General features: G+C 39.8%; 1 protein-coding gene across 2 annotated transcripts; it reads right to left on the bottom strand.

Moving 5' to 3' along the window:
- Positions 1–894: 894 nt before the first annotated feature.
- Positions 895–27,186, bottom strand: LOC128031388 (V-type proton ATPase subunit C 1-B-like). Of its 2 annotated transcripts, XM_052619623.1 has the most exons (13): positions 27,061–27,186; positions 20,533–20,600; positions 13,120–13,184; positions 12,807–12,869; positions 11,921–12,015; positions 11,724–11,815; positions 5,790–5,888; positions 5,634–5,702; positions 4,941–5,033; positions 4,471–4,558; positions 3,302–3,399; positions 3,090–3,219; positions 895–1,303 (listed from the first exon to the last, which is right to left on the bottom strand). In XM_052619623.1, the coding sequence occupies exons 1-13, from the start codon at positions 27,184–27,186 to the stop codon at positions 1,208–1,210; spliced, it is 1,182 nt and encodes a 393-aa protein (XP_052475583.1). In that variant the 3' UTR covers positions 895–1,207. The 2 variants fall into 2 exon arrangements, with proteins under 2 accessions (XP_052475583.1, XP_052475582.1); XM_052619622.1 differs by lacking the exons at positions 20,533–20,600; positions 27,061–27,186 and having other exon boundaries at positions 12,807–12,872; positions 13,120–13,220.
- Between the last annotated feature and the right edge of the window lie 634 nt (positions 27,187–27,820).

Below are 27,820 nucleotides of genomic sequence, written 5' to 3'. Positions count from 1 at the left end.
CTACACAATGAAATCAATTCACCACGTTTTATGTAGAAAACCAGCAAATAACAAATAAAATTAGCATCAATATGTACTTTTTGTTTACATAAACGTTAAAATAATAATATTAAAAATGATGGCCACATTTTAAAGATTTTTTATAAAAAGATAAAACTCACATATTTCAGCCTCTAAATCATTTTTATAAAAGTCAAAAAAGATAAATTACTGACATTTACAATGCACATTCTCCTTTATTATTAATAGTATGTGGTCCGATTTTTCCCGTTGTGTCTGTCGTTGCTATGCAGGGGGTGTGGCTTATCTAAATCAGATGTAAATGAGCCCCATTGTCACTCGCAGCAGTGAGAACTGCACAATCTTCAGAGGCTATTTTCTGCTTTTTGAGCTTTTTTGAGTGCCTACCTTCAAATGGCCACAACTTCTCCAAATATTATCAGATTTCCATGTGTTACACATCGTTGGAAAGCTTGGAGACTACACTTTCAAAATGCCCCAGAACCGACTTGTGTCCCTACTTTCCGTGATTGGTCACAAATGTTTTTTTCTGTGATTATTCTGTTGAAATTGCTGTCATATTTTGCAAACCAGTTTAATATCGCTGGCAATAAACTGACAGTAAATACATTGTAACTTTCTGACCTAAGTTTATTGCCGTAATATTGTCAGTGTTGTACTGAAGAGGAACATTGTGGATATTGTGGCTGGGTTTATCGAAGGCTGTGGTGTTTCCTGGAGAGGTGTTTTATTTTAAATGAATCAATTCAGAATCATAACATGACCCCTTCAAGATTAGCATTACTGTACCTAAGAAACATGATGGTGCCTTTGCAGATCTGTAGAAGAAAACTGTCAGAGCAGCAATTGAAAACACATTTACTACAACCAGAATGTTTTGAAATGATTACAGTTTAATTACAAAATTAAAGTTTACCTACCCTGTCTATTTACATTCTGTACTCTGGGTTATTCATCGGAGTCTTGTAATTAGACACGGAAAGCCTTATTTAAATTGATCGGGCATTAGAAGTGAAAATACATGAACATATAACAACAAAAATAGTCATTTGCATAGTAACCAGCCGTTGTCAAATAAATGTATCTGTCTTCAAATAGTTTAGGCCATAAAAAAGTTCACACTCAGTAACCAATGTATTCCATCTGTCTGTCAGGGTGCCAAATATCTTTATTCTGTGATTTAGCATTAACTTGGATCCACCAAATGAATTTTGATTGGATAAAAGATGTAGGAGAAATATTCCTGCTGGCCACTGCTTCCATCTGGAATATCAAGCCCCACCTAGAAAGAACAACAGCAAGAAAACAAAATCTTCACTTCCTGGGAAAATGCTGGAAACTATTAATAAAAATAAAAAGTTTGCTGCAATCAGGGACGTCTCTGACTGCTGTAAACTTGTGTTTGGGTGCTTGAATTTTGGGAATGCAAACCTGTTTTTCAAGTTTTGGGAGGTAATTATACCAAATTATTTGCAGACTTTGGCTCAGGCATTTCAGACTGACTAAAAGTTTAAGATGGGGTGCAAGCGGATTGCTCTTCTGGTTAATCTGCTTATCTAATTATTTGATCTGTTGAGGCAAAGTCACATGAGGTTTTTTGTTGAGCATCAGAAAATGTATTCAGTAAGTTGTTATTAGGCACATTCATTTTCAGAATAGTTTATCTGCATGTTTTCTAACCGAATAAAAAAATAGCCACCTCAACTGCAATGTGCATTCATTTCTTATGCACATTTTAAGATTTTATGAGCATTTTTTTTATGCAATATCCCAAACTTCATATAAAAAAATACAGGCAGGCCCAACAGATAAAGAATGCGAAAGACTTAACTTACACAAACAATATCAGACAAATGAAGAATGCACAAGGAGTGCACAGCTTCAGTGATGAATAACTAATAATGAACAGCTGTGATGACAGAGATAATAACCATGGAAACAGAAGTGGCAGGTAACTAAGATAGAGGAAAAAGGAAACTGACTGTGAACAAACTAAGGCTGTGTTCCACTCCACTTTTAGTCATACACTCACAAATTTCCCTAATCACTTCCCCTCGGGGGAATCCCCGCCACCCTTTTGGGGTGCGTTCCACTTCGCAAAGTGGACAAGGCAAGTTTAAATGGACAGACCTTTGACCTCTTGATTTTGAGTCTTTTTCATATGAATGAAGATCCATAGATCACAATGCAACACGATTATTACATCATCACAGATCGCATTTTATTTATCCCCACCCCAAACAACTTTAGAATATATAAATAATTGATTTTCTTTTTTTCTTTTTATTTAACTTTATATCAGTCAGGCATACCTATACATATAGAATCCTGCACCAAATAAATTTGTAAAGGGAAAATGTAAACAATAAGCCAACTGAATAGCTGATTCTAACTGATCAAGGGCTTGGGGTCCTCCAGTTCAGCTCATTGCAAGGGTTTCCCCAGAAGTGGGCACTCATGCATTTAATCAATGACGTACATCTGAGTAAACAAGACAGAGGGAGTTTGCAAGTGGAGGGCATAAAAAACGAAGTGGAACGCAGCCTTGAATTCCATGAAACTGAAACCAATAGAGACTACAACTAAACGCATAACTGTGACACAGCTAATGTCATTGAACAGCTCAAGAAGTTTCTTACACCAAAACAACAACTTCTGACTATACTTGACACAAAGCTTTAGAAATTTAGCTCATATGGACTAGAGTTATATTTTTGAGGTATTTCTATTTGTAATTTTTGAAGCATTTCAGTCCCCATTCATTACAAAAGAGCAAGTAGCAGACCTGTAATTCTTTGGAATTTCTTCTTTCATGTTTTATGGACGAATTAAAAAGTCACACAACTTTGAAATGGCATGATAATAAATCCATACTGGTATATGTGGTAACTACACCATCTGCCTTTAAATAACATATTTTTCCATTGATGGCTATTTCAAAATATCTCCATATGCATATGCAAACAACATTTAAATAGCATCATTTAAATATTTCTTATATAAATATAAAATATAATAGTTCCTGTTTTGGAAATGGCAATTCAGGTAAGAGAGGGGGAAAATCGTACATCTGGTTTACCGGTCACCGCTGCTGGGTCGAGGTGTTTGAATAAAGAGCCGAGTTGCTGCCTCAGCTGCTTTCTATTCTTCTTACCGGGCTGTAGCAAAATAGCTTGGAAACTGACCGGCAGACCATACCTAAGAGAGATTGCACTGAGTTTTGTGTTTATCATTTATATTTATGATTTATTTAGTTTTCTTATTCAAGTGGTAATTTTACCTTAGAACTGACTCAACAAAGGTACGGAGGACCTTGATGTGAATCCAGGCCACAAAGATCTCACTGAAGTTCACCTTTAGCCAACACACAAATGTTCTCTGTTGGGACAAACATCCATGCTGTTATCATTGCACTAATTCTTGAGACATCAAATAAAACTTTTACTGGCCATTAATTTTTAATATAGCATGTATATTGTCTATTTTTTTCAACTTAATCTCTCACTTTCCCCAAAAAAAGTTCCTCTCACAAGCCCATCCTTATTTCTCTATTTTAAGTGGTTTAAAAATGAAATGAAACTTCAACAAACTGGAATATTAGTTTGTATATATAAGGTCAATAATCAGAATTAACAAAAACAACAACAACAACAACAAAACTGCATGCATGCATAAAATGCGTAAAATGGACAAATTGAAGCTGAAAATCATGGTTAGACAACATCCTGCAGTCTCGTCATTCTTAAGTGTAGTATACTGAAGCTTTAGGTTTTAAAGTTTGTATCTGTCACGTGCAGTGATACAGGAAACAAGAAGAGATCCAAGTGCAGGTATGAGACTTTATTAAAGGGCAAATCCAAAAGGGTAAACAGTCCAGGCAGGGTCAAAACCAGAATATCCAATAACATAACAAACAAAAACAAGAACACACGGCAAGCGCAGACTCAGGGAAGTATCACACATAAGAGAAGGACTCCGTGACACAGACTCAGACAGACCGGGTATAAATACACAGAAGGATAATGAGGGAAACTGGAGACAGGTGGGGAACAATCAATTAACTAAAACAAGGAGGAAGGTGACCAAATAAGGGAACAGGAAGTGATAAGGTGACAGACACCGAGGGAACGGAGGACACCTAGTGGAAACCCAGGGAACACAACCCAGACATTGTGACAGTGTCATTAATATTCCATATGACAGTACATGTGTTTTTTGTCAGACGCTGTTGGTGACAGACAATAAATAAATAAAATAAAATAATAAAAGTGTGAAAATGGAAAAGCAGGAGGTTGCATCTAAGAATTATTGATGAAAAATGTTTATTTGATCTATTCTGTGGTCTGTTTTGTCTCAGTAACCAGTGCATAATAAAGAACTTTAAATTAATAATGTTAAGTGTATACATTATGAAAAGGAATAGGCTCTTAGTCATTAGGATTTACTTACACACAGCTCCTTCTTATTCAAAGTGAGACGGTTCATCTCCTGCATTTGTTTCTCGCCTTCATCCAGGTTGTATTCCCGCACTGTAAACCTGTTGGCCACCACATTTAATTATTAAGCCTAAATAAGTACAGAGGCATGCCAACCCTTAAAAGAAGTGCACATAATTGCATTGACTATGTACTTGTAGTGTACTTAAAATCTTAAAAGTATATATATAACAAAAAACTGTACATTTCAGAAAAAAAGGTTTAAAAGCTGTCATGGGGCACTATACATTTCAGAAAAGGTATTAATATGCACCATTCAGGTTTGAATATGTACAGTCTAAATACTACCTTGCACCCTTTAAAAGGTAAATAAGGTAAGTGTACCTTTTTAAAGGGTACCTTTTTTCCCCCTGAGAGTGTACTTGCAGATATATGAAATATTTTTAGCAAGGTTGTTTAGTAAAAATTGGAGAGTAAGCTTACTTGTGCTTTTTGGCATTGGTTTTGAATTCGGCAGTGACATTCTTAAACAGCGTTACTGTGAAAATTCCTGCATTTACATCCTCAATCAACTTCCTGTTATACAAACAGAAACATTGTTATTATGCTTTGCAAAAAAAAATAAAAAAATATGCAAAAGAGGCAAACTGAAAATGTCCATCATGGTTTGGTTGATATGTATGCAACAGAGACACAATACACAGAGCCAATGAGTTAGAAACCATCTCCCAGACTACAGCCATAATACAGCCAGATTGAACTTCTACTACATGGTTAAAGCAAGAAATGTAGGACGAGATTTGGACAGTCAAAACAACAGCCTTTTGTTCATTGAATTTTCATGAGCTTTCCAGTCGTTCGTCATAGCTAAATAAAAATGTCTTAATAGCACTTTGGATGAATTACACGAGTGGATTTCCAGATATCAATGATCAACTAATTAATACATTTAAATTAAAATAAAAAAATTAAATTAAATGTATTGCTTTTAGCAGACGCTTTTATCCAAAGTGCATTCAGGCTATACATTTTTACCTATCATGTGTTCCGAGGGAATCGAACCCCCAACCATGTGCAATGCTCTACCACTTGAGCTACAGGAACACTTAAACAACATTTAAACAATTAAAATTATTATTTTCTGATTTTACTCAATAAACATGCATGGGGACCAACCGGCTGGAACGAGGAACCACAAACTTTGACATCGACTCATATGTCTTCTCCCATAAAGCATATGCCGTTCTATAAAGATGATGTAACAAATAGATTCAGAAAATTGTTTGATCAATAATATGTTCGTTAAGATTTGCTCTTAGAGTTCTCACTGACCTGGGCACCACAACTAGCAGGGTTGTGAGGTACTCTGAATTCAAAACCAAGTCCTCCCTTTTCACAATATTGGTCAATGCACGGGTCTGCAAGCTTCCCCTGGTTAAGTACAGCAGTAGCGATGGTCATTAAGTATTCTTTGAATCTCACGTAAATGTTCATGGTCACATTTCAAAAAACTATTGATCTTATTTTCCATTTTTATATGTAAGGAGGAAATGTACGGAGCACCTAAGGAAACATGGTGATTGGAAAAGTTTAAATTGGAGGAAATGTATGTTTCGATGCTTTTGTGTTCCCAAGAAGCTGCATTCACTCGAATTTTTCGCAAAACAAATTATTTCCTTTCGAAGTGGAACTTTAGCGTAGCATCCGGACATGATGCTATGGGGAACACCAACAGGATGACTAGTGTCTGAACCCATGTAGCAAACATGTCAATTCATAGGCAAAACACACACTTTGTTTGCATAAAGCTCTCAAGGGAATGGGAGGCTCAATGCATTCATCATAAGAGGCTCTGTTATTCCTTGAATCTCTTTTAGTGTTTGCACGACGCAAACATAATTTTTGATGCATTTGCTGGTGGGAAGCTCAACTCACGCTTGAATCTCTCCTGAAGGATGAGAACAGAGCATCTGCAGCAGGACACGATCGATTGTGGGGCTTGTAGGCCAGGATTAAGGAAAAGTCTGACAGTATTTCTCCTTTTTGGGCTAGCTCTGATTTCATGTCTGGTTCTAACCTGACTGATTAAATGTGGCATTTCTAATTCCGATGAATTAGATGCAGAAAGAGTTTTAATCCACCTACTCCACTCCACAAATTTTCTAGCCTTCTTAAAAACCCATTTAGTCCCTATAAATCCAGTACCCAAAACTCCTAGACAGGGGCAACCAAAGGAAAGGCAGGTACCCAAGATCAACCCTGATTTAAATGAAGGCACTTCTCCAGGACCTGCTATTAATTCTCCACGATGTTAGGATCTAAAGTAGAATTGTACACTCTTCTGTGGATGGTTGCTTGGTAGAAAACCTCTTAAGATTACATGTTGCATTCGGTATCACACTGCATAAACAAAACCATGTCTGCATTTGTGATCAGAGAAACGACAAACAACAAGCTCTACTCTACACTGCTCAAAATTCACGTTTGAATCATAAGTTGCAAATTCATTACATAAGTAAACGTACTTACAGACTGTGAGTCTGAAGCATCAGACTGTTCTTGCAAAGTTGGAGTTGCCTGATTTCATAGAAACAAACACCAGTATTGTAGGCTACTCTCCCCCACAAAATGTACAGCACACATCTGAATATTTGGGTTGAACTCTTCTGGAACAGTGTTGTTAATACAACTTAACCACTAATTTCTAGTTGTGTCCTCTTTTGGAAGGACAAACAAAGTAGCTTCGCTTTCATAAGGATGCAAAGCATCTCCACAACATGGTGCCGGTGGCAAAAGTTAGAATAAAAGTTATGCCTTGTTCTTTGCGTGAACATTTGTGCAACGGTTTTAGGAAGGCGTGGACAAGCATTAACTTGCAGTAACAAGCACTAAAGAATATCTCTTTGGATTTGAGACTTTAGTCTTTACAACTTTACAGATCTTCTTTATGCACCAAGAGCTTGTAAAACTCCAAAGAGAAAGGACATTTTTTAATCGCATCATATGACCCCATTAAATAAGCTGGCAAGCAGAGGTAGTTGGCCTGTGGGGCAACCTTCTTTTTATATTGCATAATATAGTTAGTGTTGGAAAAAAGGGTCAGCTACAGCATGTCCTGGATAAGTGTTTTTAAGTCAGGATTGAGCTGCTCTCCTCCATGTAGTGGGTTTTTATAAGTAAGGCATAAGCCTGCTCCCTCTTTGTGTTTAGAGTAGTGGTGGGCCTTTATCGGCGTTAACGTGCTGCATTAACGCGAGACCCTTATCGGGCGATAAAAAAAAATATCGCCATTAATCTATTCTCAAAGTTGGGTTGGGAGCTGGGTCTATACTAAGCAAGCTATGACGACTTTCACCTTGATATTTTATATAACCGACTGGCTGAGGACAGCCTAAAAAGATGCTCAGGACAGTTGACGGGCCACTGCTGCACATCGTCACGAAAGCTTATCTTTCTCACGTGTTGTTAAGCTGTGCCGCTTGTCGATTTAAACATTAAAGCATCCAAACACAAGACGCGGAAAAGCTGAACGGAGTAGCTGGTTACTCGCGCGCTGTGTTCGGTGCGGAGAGAGAGAGAGAGAGACGTGTATCACGGACAGCGACACTGAACCGAACATCGAATTTGTTTATTTTTGCTTTTGTGCCGACAATACATAGAAAATATGTCAAAATATCCTTGGAAATTATGCTCGAAAAAACTGTCAGTTATTTCTTAAGTGAAAGTAAACAGTTGAGGAAAAAAATGGGATGTGTATTATATTGGATGCGTTCATGGTCTCTTAAAGGGACCGCGCCTAATTTAGCGACTGGCTGCTGTAATGTTAATCCAAGAAAATGAAAATGAAAATCACTCACTGCTCTTGACTGAATTACTTTGTAGTTTTAACAGTCAAACCAAAAATTATTCAGACACCAGGTATAATTTTCGATATACATATAGCAAAACTGTAATAATGTGAGAAATGTTGAAGGTGTGTGAATAAATGTAGGTTTGATTGTATATTTCATTATTACATTGAAGACTATCCAGTGCTATTTTACATTTAATTATTTGGTTTTTGTACCTTCACACCTACAAACTTGAAAAAACATAAACATTGGTGTGAAACAGGAGTAATGTTGTTTGCACCTTGTGCAATGTGGAATTAGTTTACAGCTTTTTTCAAGCAGTTTGTGATGCATTTTGGAAACAGGAGATCAGCCCCTTTTCTAATGCACCACCTAGCTTGATAAACCCCTTCTCAAAGACTTACTGTTTGTCAATTTTATTTGGGTAACACACATATTCTGAATGCTTTCGGCAGAATTCGAATGAGCCATTTGAATCTAGATTAATCTAGATTAATATCAAGATCACAGTGAGATTAATCTAGATTAAAAAAAATAATCTATGCCCACCACTAGTTTAGAGTATAGTGAGCAAGAGTTATTGGCAATCAGAAAGTCTGCCTTTCTCTTGTTTGCCCCCCTGTCTAGGAGGTTTATGTGATGTTTCACAGGCATTGAGGAGATTTTGTTTTAGAACTAAACCACTCTCCTTGTCGTGCCACCTGCTCCCTCTAGTCAAGGGTTGAGCAAGATGAACAGAGTTGGGTGGTGCAGTATATATTCTGTCTACTTTGTTTCCTTTGGATAGGTAGAGTGCCTTTACTCAAGGCAAGGTATGAGCTGTTCTCCTCCAGTTACACTGATGTCTTGAAGTAGGGCCTAAGCTCCCCTGTGGCTCCTTTGAAGTTCGAAGCCTGAGTGATGAGAGTTACTGGGCAAAGCATTATGTCATGCTTTTGTTTTTTGTTTGTAAGGATGTATGTTCACCCTTGGAGGATTGGCAATATCAAAGGTATGGAGTGCTATTTACTGAGGTTTCATGCTTCCTTTGGTAGGATGTTTGAGTACTACTTTAGGATAGAGAAGGTAAATTAAATTATAATGGGCAATTCACAAGAGTTCCTGTTTCGTTTACTTCCCTCTCCAACTCAGGAATGTTTGCTCCCTTTTGATAAAGGTGCTTCTATAGGTTTTAAAAACTGACTAGTATAAGAGTTATGTTGACCCTCCTTGTCATTGTGACAGTTTATGGCTTAACCAAAAATGTACTATAGTGAGTCCTGGATAAGTGCCTTTATTCAAGGCAGGGGTCATAATCTAGGGTCATTAAAATGGAATAAAGTCTCCCCTGCGGTTTCTAGGGGTTTGGATTTTAACAGTGAGAGTCTTTGACGTTTATGTAATGTCACTCTTATGTTTGCATCCCTTCTGGTCAATTTAAGGGTGTCATTCTACCCCCTGGAAGTAGTAGTAATATCAAAGGGTGTAGATAATGCACTCCCTTTGGTAAGCTACGACCTAAGGGCTTTGTCAAGGTGTTGACAAAGCTGAGGATTTTCCATTAGAGCTCTGCTCTTTGGGGTCTTTTAAGGCCTATGCTTGAACAGTGAGGAAGGAAGGTTGTAAAGGACGGGACTTCACTTTCTTTAGAGAGTAGAAGCTGGGCTCTATGCACCATGACTCTCGCCTGTTGATCTGCAGAGTCAGGTTAATCTATTCCCATCATGGCCTACATACCTACAGTCTAGTGAGGCAGGCGTGGAGTGGTTATTCGTTCCTAGGGATGCACAATATTATCAGACTGATATCAGAATTGGCCAATAATGGCTTTAAATGTAAATATTGGCACCAGCCCAATATGATAAATTTTGCAGATGTGTCTTGCCAATAAGAGGAATACATTAACTCATATCTGCTCAGGGTGTGCTAGTGATTAGATCATGTCAGCAGTGTGGCTCATTCTTGAAGCAAAGTTTTGTATGAATGATGATTAGATTCACTGTTTTGGATTACTGCATTTAATCTGTGAAAGCACATTCAGAATGATATGTTCAGTGTGTGATGAGGTAAACATTAATAGCACATGCAGCTGCTGCTGCAGAGGCAGCCTCCCCCAGGTCCTAATGCTTGTTCAGTAAGGAGTTTTAATCTGTACGGGCATTGTTGGCCTACTTCTAATTGAATTCAAAGAAAAATAGCCCACACAAATAACATTTAGACTGTGTTGCTGATTAAATAAAGCCGTAATTGATGTCATAAAATAATGAGTATGTTTTGATTTAAAGGTCAGAAGCTTACATAAAAAAAAAATCACAAACATGACACTTGTAAATTGAATAATTTTATATATACTGATTTATTAATTAATGTGTAATAGGATTTTTTTTTTTTTTATCATAAGCTCTTAAAGATTTTCAGAATTTTTCAGAATTTCTTTTGCTTTAGACCATCTACAAATGTTAAATCTTAAAATAAAATGTTAAAGTTAACACTGCATCTTCCTGGGGGAATACAATTCTGCGATTAATATATGGTATTTGATTTATATAATTTCTGCACAGGTGTTGTTTCCAAACCAAAGGAAATGTATTGGTATCGGTATTGACCAAAATTAGTAAAAAAAATATCTGCATATCGGATATCGGCAAAATCCAATATTGTGCATCCCTAAGTGCATCCCATAGTTGTCCATAGCGTAAACTCCAAACATAGCATTGAAGTTCAGCTTTAAAATGTAATGGCTAGGTTATGACATTAACCTTCATTCCCTGAGAAGGGGAACAAGTGTTGGTGCCTAGTTGCCATGCATTGGGTTTTCTCCTTTAGACAAAAGAGTTGATAACATGTTTTGCTGGCCCCCTTTTATGCTCCGTCATAAACTGCCTTCAGTCAGTGAATTGGCATGTTTGCTAGACATGCTCAGTCACCATTTGTGCTAACAGCATTCCTTATAGTGTCAACTCCAAACACCTCATCCTGTTCCCCTTCTCAAGAAATCATGGTTACAGTCATAACCTAGACATTCGCTCTTGAGACCTGAGAAACTTTGCAATTCACTCTCATAACCTTTTGGTAAACTTTTTGAGAAACAAAAGCATTGATATGATTTCCCCCCCTACAGTTTATTATCATCATCATCATTATTATTATTATTATTATTATTATTATTATTATTATCATTATTATTAATGTCACAAAGGTTTGTGAGTGAAGAACATTTCTTAAGTGAATGCAGTTTTTTCTTGGGAGAACACTAAAGCATTGAAATAAAATTTTTCCTTCAGTCTAATTTTTGCTATCAATATTTCTCTTTAGGAGCTGTCAAAAAATGGACTGAAGAGTCATGAAAAAAATGGTCCTAAAATAGACTTCATTATGGAAAATTATATAATTTTGGAAAATATCCTACTTTTATATAAAAAAAAAAAAAACTCACTCAGTTTTTCTCTCAAAGCTTTGAATACTGGCGTTCACTTGACTGTAAGCAGCCCTGCGTGATTTCAACTCGATGTCCACCTGAGAAACTTGCTAACAAACACACACATCCACCCACACAGACAAACATTTATACAATAGAACATATATATTGAAACAAATTATTGTTATTGTTTAAAATGTGTTTAAGGTGTATACTTTGGAGATGATGTCAGTGAGGGTCTTCAGAGGCTGTGCAGTGGGGTATTTCGCTCTGTCCCATTGAAACCTGGTCACATATGTTGCCAAATCCACTGTAACATCAAGAAACACTGAATCAGAAAGCAGTAAACTGTAGGTGAATGCTGTAAGCTAAACAGCAGCGTAATGATAACAGCAGGCAGATAAAGTGATTTCTCATTTACTAATCAGAATGTCCTTTAATAATTTGTGTGGAAGGAAAACGAAACCCCAAAGTGCACCTATAAACTACTAAAACTAAACTTCCTTTCACTTAGTGTGGAATCAATTAGCAAGTTTAACTGATTATGACAAAACTTCCCTTGCTTTAGTGTTTTTAACATACTTTTAAAAAGAGCCACTTTGACCCACTTAACTGGACTTAAGTACATTTTCATATGTAATTTCATAATTTCATAGTTTTTATAAAAAAGCACATTTGATAATTCAGTGCACTACATTTTCACAAGGGTTGAAAGATATGACTATAATATATGATATGATTATAACTTTATACCAATAAGGTTGGTTCTTGCTCAGAAAGTTACAGTCCCTTACGAAAGGAAAATATATTTACCAATATATTTCTTAAAATATATCGTGATATATTGTAATATATTATTTTCCCTTTTTGTTTTCTAATATTGTATATGTTTGAATACATTTAATAATATATTCATGATACCTATATTATATAATATATTGCAAAATATACAAATGATTGCCGCTTTCAATATATTGAAATATATTGGAAAAAATAAATATATATATATAAGAATATATGCCTAATATATCACATGATATTTTCCAATATACTGCAATATATTTTTGTTTCATAAGGGGTAGCTTGCAAATTCTAGCATACCTTGTATAGTCTGGAAGTACGATTTCTGTGTTGCCTGTCGATCTTTCTGATGAGTCCTGTGCTCTGCTGATAATATTAATAAAGCATTATTAAGAATTTTGATTAACAATCAAAGAAATGAAATAACCGTGCAAGGCAATGATCATTTGCATAGTAGCACTTCCATCAAGCCATGATTATGTCACATGTAACTTGATCTCGCGGTAAACATGGCCCGGCTCAGAGGAGGTGGCCTTCTGCTAATGAGCTCTTCTCTGCTTTCCTATGGAACAGGTTTAACGGTTACAGAGCAGTGCTCCCCACATTCACTCACCTCCGTTCACCAGCATGCTGTCTTCCATCACCTCAGCCAAACACTGAGAGGTCTGACGCATCACCCTGTGTTATAGCGGTGCAAGAGAAGGCAGAAGAGTGTTCATGTACAGTGTATTATGAACTGACACTTTTTACAGCATTTAATTATATTTTTAATTTATTAATTTTGTGCATAATTGTATTAAATATGCACATGTAGTGTACTTCAGATTTTAAAAGTATATTTAATTTTAAGATAAACTATAATACATTTTCATTTAGATGGAAATGACATGCAATTATGTGTCAGTGTTATTTTCATTAACTAAACCTAAAACAAAAAAAAATGCAATACTTGAAATAAAATAATGTTAACTGAAATATATATATATATACATCAACTTACAATTATTTTATTTCAGCAAGTTGAAGAAGCATCATGTCTCATCTTAGTTTAGTTTAAGTTGAAGTACTAAAATAACTGAAACTAAATAAACTAAAAACTCAAACAGTAAATTAAATTTACATGAAAACATCAAATATAAAAACAAAATCTAATTCAAAATAACACTTGTCTGAAAACATTACATTCAGTTCAGTCTTAACTGGATTATTTTAAAGTGTATTATTTTCATAATACGTAGTTAGTTTTAAGTATGCTAAAGTGTATTTTAAAAAAAATCATATTAAAAATATAATATACAATACTGTTTGAATCCTTATATTCAGTGATCTTGGAGTGGCAAAATATCTCTCATCCAGGATAATGATAATTAAGCATTAAAACCACACTGATATTCACACTTAGAGCAGCTATGAAGTTCAACCCCAGCACCTGAACTCAGTGCAACCTTGTTTGGAAGTCAAATGAATGGATATTGTAGACTGAAAAGAGAGAAAGGAGTAAAAGAGAGGGCAGTTTCCACAACACATAAACACAGCAGCTGAGACGGGAAGTCTCATGTCAGCTGGCACCTGAAACTGGACTCGACTGGATTGAGTGACTCGCTGAAAATTGTATTAGAGCAGCTTGAGAGTTTTCCCATAAACACACATAGGTAAACGTGCTATAGAACACATCAGTTTCATCTATAAGCTAGTCCAACAAACAAACAGAAAATCTAATAGAATATTAATACAAAAAAATCTACTGTAAGGCCACTAATTGATCTGAACTGTGCTGAAAAACCTGTATTTTACACACAATCTACTCACAATCTACAGTAGTTTAGATGTCTTCAGCAAGTAAAAGGTGTTTTAGTATTATTGTACAGCACCATCATGCTTCATGTGTCTTTATGCTGTGAAATCTTTACAGATGTTTATGAAGTGTATGAATAACTTGGATATTGTTATAACTGTTATATTTGACTGAAGCAACTTTATTCGATTAACCATACATCAAGTTTTAGAAAAATCATATTCAAATGTCAGTCTCAAATCTGGCTTTTCAGGAATGTTTATTTATTCATCTCTCTATCATTATTTTATTGCATTGCATTATATGTTTAAATCATAAAACTAAGCATCTAGATTTTACTAAGATATATTATTGGAGATATAGAGTAGAGATATAGATAACGACTGGTATTTCTATAATTTTATGCAAATATCTGCTATACTGTTATTAAGATGTCATTGACTTAAATTACAAGATTCAGGTGAAACAGAGGGGTCCAGAGACGAAAAGCAGGTACAGTCTTATAATGAGCAACTTAGGAAGTGCCACAAGGCTGATAAACAGAACTAAATATTCACAAAGGGTAACTCAGGAGTGCTTTGTTGCTTTTTCCCAAAACAGTAACTGAAGATATCAGCCGCAGATCCGGGCGGCTCTTGATCAGTGAGATCTGGACAACAGGCGAGATGAAGAGCCCTCTGGTACTCTCAACGGAGGCCACTGGGTACAGCATAGAAGAGATGAAACACAGCAGCAAAACCGAGGCTAGATAAGTAAACATGACTTGGACAGGACGGAACGGAACGGAACAAGACAAGACGGGTTATAACTTCTGAGAAGTCATGGTTACACTCTGCTACGTAATCCGACAACACAGACATGAAAAAGAGAGCTACATATAGCGAGGGCAAAAGAGGCAGATAGAGAACAGGTGTGATGATGTGAGAATGAGATCCAGCTGAAAGTAATGAGGGGTAGAGATAATGAGTAAGAGTGTAAAAAGAGAAAGTAGGACATAAAACAACCAGCAGAGGGAGGCAAGGGATGAGAAAAGAAAAGGAAAGAGCCAGGGTCATGACAGTACACTGTATAGATTTTAAAATATTGCTTATTACTTATAAAGCCTTGAATGGTTTAGCACCTCAGTATTTGAATGAGCTCATTTTACATTATAATCCTCTACGTCCGCTACATTCTCAAAACTCAGGCAATTTGATAATACCTAGAATATCAAAATCAACTGCGGGCAGCCGATCCTTTTCTTATTTCGCTCCTAAACTCTGAAATAACCTACATAACATTGTTAAGGAGGCAGACACACTCTTGCAGTTTAAATCTAGATTAAAGACCCATCTCTTTAACCTGGCTTACACATAACATACTAATATGCTTTTAATATCCAAATCCGTTAAAGGATTTTTAGGCTGCATTAATTAGGTAAACCGGAACCAGGAACACTTCCCAAAACACCCGATGTACTTGCTACATCATTAGAAGAATGCCATTTACGCTAATATTAGTCTGTTTCTCTCTTATTCCGAGGTCTCCGTAATCACCAGATCCAGTCTGTATCCAGATCAGAGGGTCAGTGCAGTCACCCGGATCCAGTACGTATCCAGACCAGATGGTGGATCAGCACCTAGAAAAGACCTCTACAGCCCTGAAAGACAGCGGAGACCAGGACAACTAGAGCCCCAGATACAGATCCCCTGTAAAGACCTTGTCTCAGATGACCACCAGGACAAGACCACAGGAAACAGATGATTCTTCTGCACAATCTGACTTTGCTGCAGCCTGGAATTGATCTGCTGGTTTCGTCTGGTCAGAGGAGAACTGGCCCCCCAACTGAGCCTGGTTTCTCCCAAGGTTTTTTTCTCCATTCTATCACTGATGGAGTTTTGGTTCATTGGCGCCGTCGCCTCTGGCTTGCTTAGTTGGGGTCACTTAATTTACAGCGATATTATTGACTTGATTTGCAAATAAATGCACAGACACCATTTAAACTGAATAGAGATGGCATCACTGAATTCAATTATGAACTGCCTTTAACTGTCATTTTGCATTATTGACACATTGTTTTCCTAATGAATGTTGTTCAGTTGCTTTGACGCAATGTATTTTGTTTAAAGAGCTATATAAAGAAAGGTGACTTGACTTGACTTGAGTACCCCCTCCTCAAGGTGCGCCTCCTGGCGCACTAGAAGACAAAATTGTCTATGAGCGAACGGTCCAGAACGTCCCGGGAGGGGATCTCCTCAGGATCCTCCTCCGCATCTCTCCTCAGGACCATTACCCTTCCAATAGACCAGAAATTGATGACCCCTCCCCCTAGAGTGACCATCAAGTAATCTATGAACTCGGTACACGGGAGAGCCCTTGACATGGACCGGGAACATGACAGGACGAAGGGGCGCGAATAAAAGGCTTCAAATAACATGAAACATAGGACGAACACGTCGGAGATTGGCTGGCAATCTGAGTCTGACCGAGACCGGGCTAAAAACCTTAATGATGCGGAAAGGTCCAATGAATTTGGGAGCCAGCTTGCGTGAGGGGTACTGAAGGGTAAGGTTAGTGGTAGAGAGCCAAACCCTCTGTCCACGGACATAACAAGGGCTTCTGACACAGCACTTATTAGCAGACCACCGCATAACGGAGCGCGATCTACAAAGAGCGGATAGGACCATTCTCCAATTTCGTCTGCAACACTGCATGAACGCTCGTACGGAAGGCACCTTGGATTCGGTGTCAGAAGGAAAGTGGGGGGCTTGTAACCTAAGCAGCCTTGAATTGTTTAGGCATATTCTGCCCATGGAAGCTGTTCTACCCAAGATGCGGGATTACGAAATGCAAGACTGCTCAACAGCCGACCGATAGTTTGGTTGTCGCATTCGGCCTGACCATTAGTCTGTGGGTGAAACCCGGAGGACAGACTGGCTGAGGCACCAATAAGGCGACAAAACTCCTTCCAGAAGAGGGAGGAGAATTGTGGTCCTCTATCCGATACTACGTTCTCAGGGAGACCATGGATCCTAAAAACATGTTCAACGATAGTCTGGGCGGTCTCTCGGGCGGACGGGAGTTTAGGAAGGGGAATAAAGTGGACAGTCTTAGAAAAGCGATCTACAACCATGAGAATAACATGGTTATCTCTGGAGAGAGGGAGCCCAGTAATGAAATCAAGGGAAATCTGAGCCCACGGGCGAGACGGCACAGGCAAAGGTCTTAGATACCCCGCTGGGGGTCTATTACTGACCTTAGTTTGTGCGCAGACTGAACAGGATGCGATACAGCAGTGAATATCTCGCTGACGGGAGGGCCACCAAAACCTCTGACGAATGGCGGCAATAGTGCCTCTGACCCCCGGGTGAGCAAATAATTTAGATGAGTGCCCCCACTGAAGAACAGCGCGATGGGTGGATGGCGGCACAAACAAAAGCCCCTTAGGGCAGAGGCTAGGCGTATGAGTACGAGACAAGGCGCGTTTTACCAGGCGTTCAATTCCCCAGACGGCCGTGCCCACTATGACCTGCTGAGGGAGGATACCCTCATCAGTAGGCATGGGCTCTGAAGAAGGGAACTGACGTGAGAAAGCGTCAGGCTTTAAATCCTTGCACCCCGGCCAGTAGGAGATAGTAAAATCCAAGCGCGTAAAGAAAAGGAACCAGCGAGCCTGACAGGCATTGAGTCTCTTGGCTAAACAGATGTATTCGAGATTCTTATGGTCAGTCCATATTACGAACAGGACAACAGCACCCTCCAGCCAGTGCTGCCACTCCCCTAATGCAGGACGAATGGCCAAAAGCTCTCGGCCATCCACATCATAATTCTGTTCAGCAGGAGTAAGGCGATACGAAAAAAGACGCAGGGGTGAACTGCTCATCAGCCGAGGAGTGCTGAGAGAGAATGGCCCCAACACCCACCTCTGAAGCGTTTACCTCAACGATTAACTGTCTTTCTAAATCAGGGGTGATAAGGATAGGAGCGGATGAAAAGAGCGAATTGAGACACTCGAAGGCTGCCTGGGCAGTCTGCCAGAGTGCCCCACTGGTGTATTAAATGCCGTCTTCCACTCGTCACCCTCCTTGATATGTACAAGATGATAGGGATTTCAAAGGTCTAGTTTTGTGAAGTATTGTGCCCCCTGAAGAATTTCAAAGGCTGATGACATAAGGGGTAAAGGGTACCAGTTCTTAACCGTTATGTCATTCAAGCCTAAGCAGCGTACCATCCTTCTTCACAAAAAAAGAACCCAGCCCCCACAGGAGAGGTGGAGGGAACGATAGTGCCCGTGTCTAATGATTCTGAGAGATATTTCTCAAGAGCCTTGCACTCGGGGATCGAGAGAGAATAGAGACTCCCGCGAGGAAGAGTGGTACCCGGGGGAAGCTCTATGCTACAGTCTTATGGCCGATGCGAAGGAAGAGATGTGGCCCAGGAATGACTGAAAACCACCCGCTGATCGAAGTACTCCTCAGGAACCCCAGACAAATCCCCTGGCTCCTCCTGAAAAAACAGAAACAGTAGACACAGGAGAGGTGGCAGACACAAGACATTTGAAATGACATGACAGGCCCCAGGAGAATATGGAATTCTTAGCCCAATCAATATGAGGGTTATGATCGGGCAACCATGGGTGACCCAAAACCACACTTTAAAAATTAAAAAAGAAATAGTCTCTCTGTCGTTACCGGACACGGTGAGACTTAACGCTACCATCCAGGGCGAAGACAGAAGTGGGATCCTGAAGATGTACAATAGAAATACCCTGTTCCAGGGCCCAGTTCTTGTCCATAAAGTTTCCCTATCAAGGCTAGACCGGAAGTAGAATAATTGGCCCAGCGGAGAGAAACAAGAAAGGTGGTCCGGGAGTGCGGTTGAGGGACCAGAAAAGAGGCGCTTACCAGTGCCCTCTTACGACTAACAAAATGTCCCTCCGAGCCGCAGTAGAGACAGAGGTGGTTGACGATCCGATGCTGGCGTTCAGCAGCTGAGATTCAGATCCCTCCCAGCTGCATCGGTTCAGGAGCTGACTGTGGAAGCTCTTCCTTTGAGAAGTGAGATGACATAGGCGAGACAGGAATGCTCTCTGGAGTAGGTAGACTGCTGAAGCGAGAAGAGTACCTCGCACTGAGTCAGGAAAGGCAGGCACTCTGTGGGTTCTCCAGAGTAACATAGGGGGTTGTTCACCCACGGCTGGGGTGGATCCTGAGGACCAGACTGGGGAGCGTCCATCCGAAGTAAGCGGAGTTGCTGAGAAAGATCGGTCACTTGAATGGACAACGAATCCACAACACGGCGAGCCGTAGGGCGAGTTCTTCATTGTGCCTTCCCAGCAACACCCCCTGCATCTCTACAGCGGTCTGGATTGGGTGACCTCCAGTCTGATTCATACTTCTGGTCTGATTATTCTGTGGTGAAACAGAGGGGTTCAGAGACGAAAAGCAGGTACAGTCTTTTAATGAGCAAATTAAGAAGTGCCACAAGGCTGATAAACAGAACTAAATATTCACAAATGGTAACTCAGGAGTGCTTTGTTGCTTCTTCCCAAAACAGTAACTGAAGATATCAGCCACAGATCCAGGCGGCTCTTGGTCAATGAGATCTGGACAACAGGCGAGATGAGGGGCCCTCTGCAACTCTCAACAGAGGCCACTGGGTACAGCATAGAAGAGATGAAACACAGCAGCAAAACCGAGGCTAGATAAGTAAACATGACTTGGACAGGACGGGACAAGACAAGACGGGTTATAACTTCTGAGAAGTCACGGTTCCACACCGACACGAAAAAGAGAGCTACATATAGCAAGGGCAAAAGAGGCAGAAAGAGAACAGGTGTGATGATGTGAGAATGAGATCCAGCTGACAGTAATGAGGGGTAGAGATAATGGGTAAGAGTGTAAGAAGAGTAAGTAGGACATAAAACAACCAGCAGAGGGAGGCAGGGGATGAGAAAAGAAAAGCAAAGAGCCAGGGTCATGACAAATATTTTTTTTAATATTAACATTTGCTTTTCTGTCTATTATTTTATATAGCAAACTTTAAGTGATTGCGAACTCATCACCTAAAAATATTCCATTATTAGCATCATACTTGAAGAATAACTTAAAGTAACTCTGGTGGCAGTTGTAAACTATTATGGTCTATTATTGCTGCAATGTATTATAATATTGAAAGTAGTTAGCTAATAAATACATGTTGTTTTTGTATTTAGATACACAAAAATCTTATATCCAATAAAACAGTTCTTACCCCTCTGTATAGGAGTCCAGTCGGGACAGGTCATCAGAGACCTCCAGCAGCACATCCAGCGTTCCTACCTTCAAAAACATTACAAAAAGTTACAAGAGCTACAGCAATGGCATTATAGACGAATCAATCATAAAAAAATTTTAAAAATTATTTTTTGAACGGTCTCTCTCGCCACCTATCTCTCAAATGGACCACTGACACTCTATCTACAATCTCAATTAGGAGTGTCAATGTACCAGACAGGTGGCGGTAATGAACTTATAAGTCTGCGATCCGCCATAAAGCAAGAAGAAGAAGTAGAGGACGCCTCATGCACCTGCTGCTGAGAACAAGTTCAGGAGAGTTCTAACAGTTTGCACATTGCATGAATCAATGCAGTGCAAAAATATTTTTGTATGTTTTAGCTGTGAATCCCAACCACTTACATCATAAGACTACAACGGTTTAAATTAAAAATCTCAGTTTGTGTTCTACTGAAGAAACAAAGGGACCTACATCTTGGATGCCCTGGCGGTAAGCAGATAAACATCACATTCTCATTTTTGGGTGAACTATCCCTTAAACACATTATTGGAAAACTCTTGTTAACTCTGATACTGAATTCTGATCTGTTCATGTTCGTGTAGCTGCAAGAAACAATGGAGATTCAACCCTCCAAAATGTTTATATAAGTTGGCTTAGTGCATCATTTTGTTAGAACTTTTCTCCTTCTGAAGCTTCTGAAGCAAGAAGCTGAACGCAAGGCGATGACTGTAACTTCAGTCAAAACAAAGATTCTAAGATTCTGACAATATGGCACTTAGAGCTGACTTATATAGCAGTTGGCTCCACCCCTTTTGGCTAGTTGAAGGACCATTAGTTGGAGCAGCTACTATATGAACGAGATCAAATCAGACTTTAGAATCAGAGAAAATAGGAGTTTCCCCATAGAGTGTTAATGCAATGCTCATTCCCTTATCTCAGGGAATGTACTCGGTTACTAACGTAACCTTGGTACCCTGAAATACGTGAACAAGTACTGCGTCAAAGACACTATGGGAAAAACTCCTTTTTCTCCTGAACTGAAGCCTTAGTCAATCACATCGGTTCATGCAGTGTATAGAAACTTACCAATGGCTCGGCAGCAGTGCTGCACAAACCTACTTCAACTGACGCACCGACTTAGTCGTGCAGACTTTTAGCATGGCAAGGAATGCAGTACTCATTCCCGTATTTCATTGAACCGAGGTTACATTAGCAACCGAGTACATTCCCTTTCAATACTTCACTTGTTCTGCGTCGAAGATGCTACGGGAACCCAGTTGAATCATGCCATGCTAAGAAGGAGGAACGACCAATCATACTTGATTTATGATACCAAGATATGACAATAGCAACTAGGAGCAAAATAAGTGAGGTTATATCTGGCCTAGCTTAATCGTCCCATGCTCGTATCACCTCGGTACCTAAGGGACCGAGTGCACATGAGCAGATTCTGAGTCTTGGGCAAAGAATGGCCAAGAGCATGAGACTCAGGAACAAAAGGTGACCTTACAGAGAAAGTACCCTAGCATGAAGTGCCGGGAGGTCTAGATTATAAAATCTAGCAAATGTGGACGGCGAGTTCCAACCAACTGCTGAACAAATTTCTGCGATAGTCACACAACTAGACCATGCCCAAGATGAAGAGACTGCTCATCGAATGGGCTCTTACTCCAATTGGGCATTGCAGGCCCAAGAAAGAGTAGGCTAGCTATGTCCAAAATCCACTTAGAAAACCTTTGCTTTGAGACCAGCAACCCTTTGGTGCGGTTTCCAAAGCATACAAAGAGCTTATCTAATCGCCTTATTGGCGCAGAGTGCTCCATGTAGAATTTTAGTGCCTTTACAGGGCATAGTAGATTCAGCTCTTGATCTTCCTCTGTGTTTTGTAATGCAGAGAGAGTAACCACTTGTGCTCTGAAGGGGCCGCAGTCAGCATCTGTGACAGGTCGGCTATCCAATGTTGATTTTCCCAGAGTGGGGCCACAAGAAAGACTCTGCATCTCTGATCCCTGACCCGCCTGATTACTTGGGGTATCAGAGGAATCGAAAGAAAAGCATAAAGATGGTGGCTGGGCCAGTCCTGTTCCATATCTCCCATATCTTCTGAACTGTCTGCAGGTGAAGCATCCAAGCCTTTGAGGGGACTCTGCTACTCGAAAGCATGTCCGCACCCTGGTTCAGTTTGTCCGGTAGGTGCACAGCCCTCAGGGAACCAAGATTGTTCTGGGTCCATTCCAGTAGTCGCAACGTTAGCCTGACAACAGCCAACAGCCCGCCTTGGTGATTTATGTATGACACCACCATCAAGCTGTCTGATCTGACCAGCACATGGCTCTTTAGGTCTGACAGGAAGCTCTGGCAGGCTCGCTGAACTGTAATAATCCTGAGGCAGTTGATGTGAAGCCTGCTCTCCTCTTTTGACCATTGGCACCTATTTTGAAAGAGGACCATCATTGCCCTCACTGTCACTGAGTCAAGCACTGTTCCCAGAAACGACATTCTGGGCCACAGCAAACTCTTGGAAAAATTCACCATGAGCCCCAGGCATTCCAGGTGGCTGAGGAGCAAGGTTCTGTAACTCAAGGCCTCCACCTCTGACTGAGCCGGAACCAGCCAGTCGTCGAGGTAATTGAGAATGCAGATTCCCTTCTGCCTGAGAGGGAAGAGAGCCGCATCCATGCACTTTGTAAACGTGCGAGGAGCCAAAGACAGCCCGAAGGGGAGGACCCTGTACTGGTAAGCCACACCCTTGAAGGCAAATCTCAATACGGCCATCCTTAAAAATATTTTGGTTAGGTAGGTCTATTTTTTTTTTCAAGTTTCAATGTAAAAAAAATGTGATGGGTGATGGTGATTACATAGGTATAAATTTTAAAGTAATTAGCATATCATGACGTCACTGACTGGGTCTTCAACCCGTGCCTTTGGCCGCATAATTGCAAACCTCATTTTGATGCAGTCTATATAGACCACAAACAAATTTAAATCTTTGTCAAAACATGTTTATTGCATCAATTTCAGGTGAAAAAAAATGTGATAGTTATATTGTTTAACTTTTTCACCGCTAGGTGTCAATGCAACCTACAAATGAGAGACCGTTTACTTTGCTTTCTTGGGTTGTCACTTTTGTTTAAAAAATACTGTTTGATTTGAGAGACAATTGTTTGTTGAATCGAAAATTTCAACAACAAAAAAAATCGCATAGGCAATTCTAATCAGAATCTGTATCTGTATGCATGGGACTGTCTGAATACCGACAGAATTCCCTTTTTTTTGTTAGAACATTGTGCAGAAGTATTATTTGCTGTTATGCGTGTGTGTCCGAAGCTGTAGTTACTGTGTGATGCGTGTTCCAAAAAAAAAAAAAAACATTGGACGCACTTCGAGAAAAGGATGGTAATATCAATTTCCATTTTTGAAACATGTTTTGGTTGGTCCAATCGATTTGTGCAATAGATTTTCGAACATAAAGTGACAGTCGACACGGTCACGGTTTTAGACTAAACGGGAGAAGGGATGTGAAAAGATCTGGGCACAGCTTTTCCAGAACTTCGTGCCAAGTTAAAGCGGTGTTGAGTTGATTTAATACATTTTTTGATGTATTATGGTGCCCGAACCCGTATGACTTTGAACAGTGACTGCGAACATTTTGTTTACTGCAGCCGCAGCTGCAGCCATCATAACCAAGAGCGAACTATTCACTCTGACAATGAATGAGAGTATGAGACGAAGCAAACGCACAGGCCAAAGTGTGACATCCATGTAAACATACGTCACAGGGGTTTTTTTTTTAAAAGAAAGAACGTAGCCTTCTTTTGTATGTAGCCAGGCCTAGGCAGTTTATATATTTACAATACTTACTAAAATATTATGAATATTATTTTATTGCTTTTGTATTAGCTGTTTGAAGAGTAAAAAAAAAACAAGATTGGTCGGTCTTAACGCAAATTTACAACCGGCAAGTTGGTCGGACTAAAAGCAAAAAAAATTATAAATAAATTGAGTCGGTCCTAAATTGACAGGGTTGGTCGGGTTACAGCAAACAAGAATATTTTAAGGATGGCCTAACAGCCTTTGATGGGGGGCTATCTGGATGTGAAAGTAAGCGTATTTCAGATCCAGTGAAAAGGACCAATCCCTGAGCATATTTGCAAGAGGATTTGTTTCAGTGTGATCATTCTGCAGTGCAGTCTCATGAGGGTGCGGTTCAGACATCTTAGATCGAGGATAAGGCACAGCCCACCATCCTTCTTGGGAACTAAGAAGTACCGGCTGTAAAACCCTGCGTCACGACGAGTTGGGGAAATGACTTCTATAGCTCTATAGCTCCTTTCACCAGCAGATTTTCTACTTTGGCACGCAGAATATGCATGATCTCGTGGTGCACTGAAGTGGCGACTGCCCCGCAGAAGCGCGGGGGTCATCATGGGAACTGTAGGGAGTAGTGATGATTTATTATTCCCATAAACCAATCTGACACTCCAGGAATGACTTGCCATTGTGTGGCCAGGATGAACAGGGGATGAATTAGTTTGAATGCTTTTCCCCTGCACAGGGACATAGCACTTGTGAGTGGTATGAGAGGAAAACTGCTCTTTTTGTGAAAGAGTGTGTTTTTTATTTTGTGCGCTATCACAGCGCTTTGCAGCAAATACAACTTCGTTGACACCTGGGACTGAACAAGGTGGACGGCAGAACACATGGAGCAGTTTGGGGGGTGGTCTGGCCGTAGCGAGACTTAGCCCCCTCCTCTTTTTTGCCTGTAGAACAGGATGACGGCAGCTATCTTGGGCCAAGGGCGCTTAAGGAACTGAAACCATCTGGTGGCCAAGAAAGAACTGTGTCGAGTCTTCGATTTCTTAGGTTGGGCAGCGGCGGCAGCAGAGGGTGCTTGCTTTGGAGGCTGGCGAGTTGAGGCTTTGGGGCGACTGGCAGCAGCAGATGAAGCAAGCTTTGGCAGGAAGTGTCGCATCACCTTTGACGACTTCTGATAAACCAGAGGGTGAGAGGAGCGAGATCACTCTCTGAAAATAAAGCCATCCGTGAGCACAGAGAGGCGAGATTCATATTCTCGCAGTGAGAACATGAATTCTCAGCGAGCCCTGTGTGAGCGTGGGGTTTCCCCAAGCGTGCCACACACTCGCTGTGCCCGTCATCAGCATGCAGAGCGGCTCTGCACGAGCTGCAATGACAAGCCGGCACTTGCAACACACTATAGAAAAAAGCTTTTTTATAGAAACTTGCTCTTTTTTCTCTCTCTCTCGCCTGATAGTGACAGGGAAGCGAATGTTTCTGCAGCGGGAAGCCAACAGTTGCATTCCATTGTGAGGCGAGTCAATGGCGAGCAGTTCAGCGGAGATCAGCGAAGAATCGTCCTCGCTGAAGGAGAAGAAATCTGAATGCCTGTGGCAAAGCGGCCAATATATAGCCAGAGGCCCTGCCCATTCTGGCAGGCTTTCTATACACTGCACGAAGCGATGGACATGCAGTTTCACTGCGTGACTGAATAAGGCTTCAGTTGAGGAGACAAAATGAGTTTTTTCCATATCGTCTTCAACGCAGTACGAGTAAAATATTGAAAGGGAACCAAGGTTACGTACGTAACCGGAGCGTTTATCTGCCTCTCACGTGTTGAGGGGCTTAGTTTAAGAAACACTAATGACTAATTATACTCCATGCCCCCCAAAATATATATATGACTTAAACCTTTGAGAGATCAAATATTTAGCCAATTTAAAGTTTTAGCATCAAAACATCTACAAAACATGAATTTCTGAGACCATTTTTCAAGAAGTGCACTCCTTATGGAGATATTTGACTGAAGGATGCAATCTAATACCTATTTTGATGCACAGACAGACACACAGTTAAGCTCTTTTTGTATCCAATTATTCATTTGGAACAAATTGGTCACTAACTAGAGTCATGTTGCCAAGACAGAGAAATTCAAAACCAGTCACATGTTTGGTAAATAGACCTCATGCTATCCATTATCATTCTATACACACTTAAACTTCTGTTAATCAAAGTTAAAGGTGAAAAGTGTTTTTTTTATTTTTTTATGATAAGCTTCCTTTCTCACTTTCTAAAGAGTGTAACACTGTGGCTCTGTAATGCTTTCAAAACAATGTTTGAGTGGCCAGACATGTCAAATTCTGGCTCAACCAATGGCATTGGTTTGGGGAAGGACTGCCTTTTTTATCCAAACAATGGCAGAAACTGTTGGGCAAGTGCAGTTTCCCTACTGTTTCGGAAACCTGCTTGAAAATAATACATTTTTATTCCTTTTTGTGTTAACAAAAGCTTTTTGTTAAGAACTTCAAACCCTATTTTGTACTTGATTCATGGAAAGTGTCTAAGAAAAAACCTGTTTAGTTTGTTTTTCATTGTTTATTGTCCATTGATTATTTTCCTTTAGCAAAAATCAGCCTCAAACTGGCCCACAGTGAAGCACCGGAGATGCTCCAGAGAGCCCAGAAGTCTTAAAGAAGAGTGTTGTCTTACCTTCAGCTCTGGGATGTGGAATCTGGAGCTTGTGGTCTGATCGGTTTTGGCTGAGACCCGTTTGAGTTTCTCTAAAGACTGACAGCTGACTTTATCCAGAGGAACCGAAATCAACCAGAACTCCATCGTGCTGATTCTCCTCACCTGTGACAGCAGTCTGTGACTTAGAAGGAGTCCAATTATGAATTCTAGCGGACGTACATTGAGCAGTCCCTGGTTTGCCGACTACAGTGTCTGAGCAGATTAGGTTTCTCAGACAGACGAGCACAATTCTCATGTTCTAAAGACACTAAAGTTTCATGATGAGAGTAAATGAGGTAATAACTCATCGAGACGAGCTTTAAGAAATGTCTGGGAGATCCATCTTCAAGTTTTTACAAAACTCATTATTGTGTATGATTCAGTTCAAGTATTTAATGCCATCTGTCACAGAATTGAAGTGATAATAGCCTACATATTCAGCAAACCAATTATTCAGAAGATGTTTCTTTGTTTATATCTAATTAATGAACATTTATGTTAACTGTGGTTTATGTTTACTGTGTGTTTTGTACAGAGAGGTGTCAGAAGCTCACCTACAATAGTGAATAAAAGAAGATAGAATGTAGTATTATACATTAAATAACCAGGTAAATGTAAGTGAATGAAGTATACATGCTTCATGAGATATGTGAGGTATGGCAGACAGGGGACTTGCAGGTTAAGCAGTGTTGTGTGAAAACATTACCTTAATAAGAGACATGCTCTTCTCACATCACAT

Source organism: Carassius gibelio, chromosome A17 (assembly GCF_023724105.1).
Source record: "Carassius gibelio isolate Cgi1373 ecotype wild population from Czech Republic chromosome A17, carGib1.2-hapl.c, whole genome shotgun sequence".
NCBI lineage: Eukaryota > Metazoa > Chordata > Actinopteri > Cypriniformes > Cyprinidae > Carassius > Carassius gibelio.
This window is presented reverse-complemented; position numbering and strand designations above follow the sequence as displayed.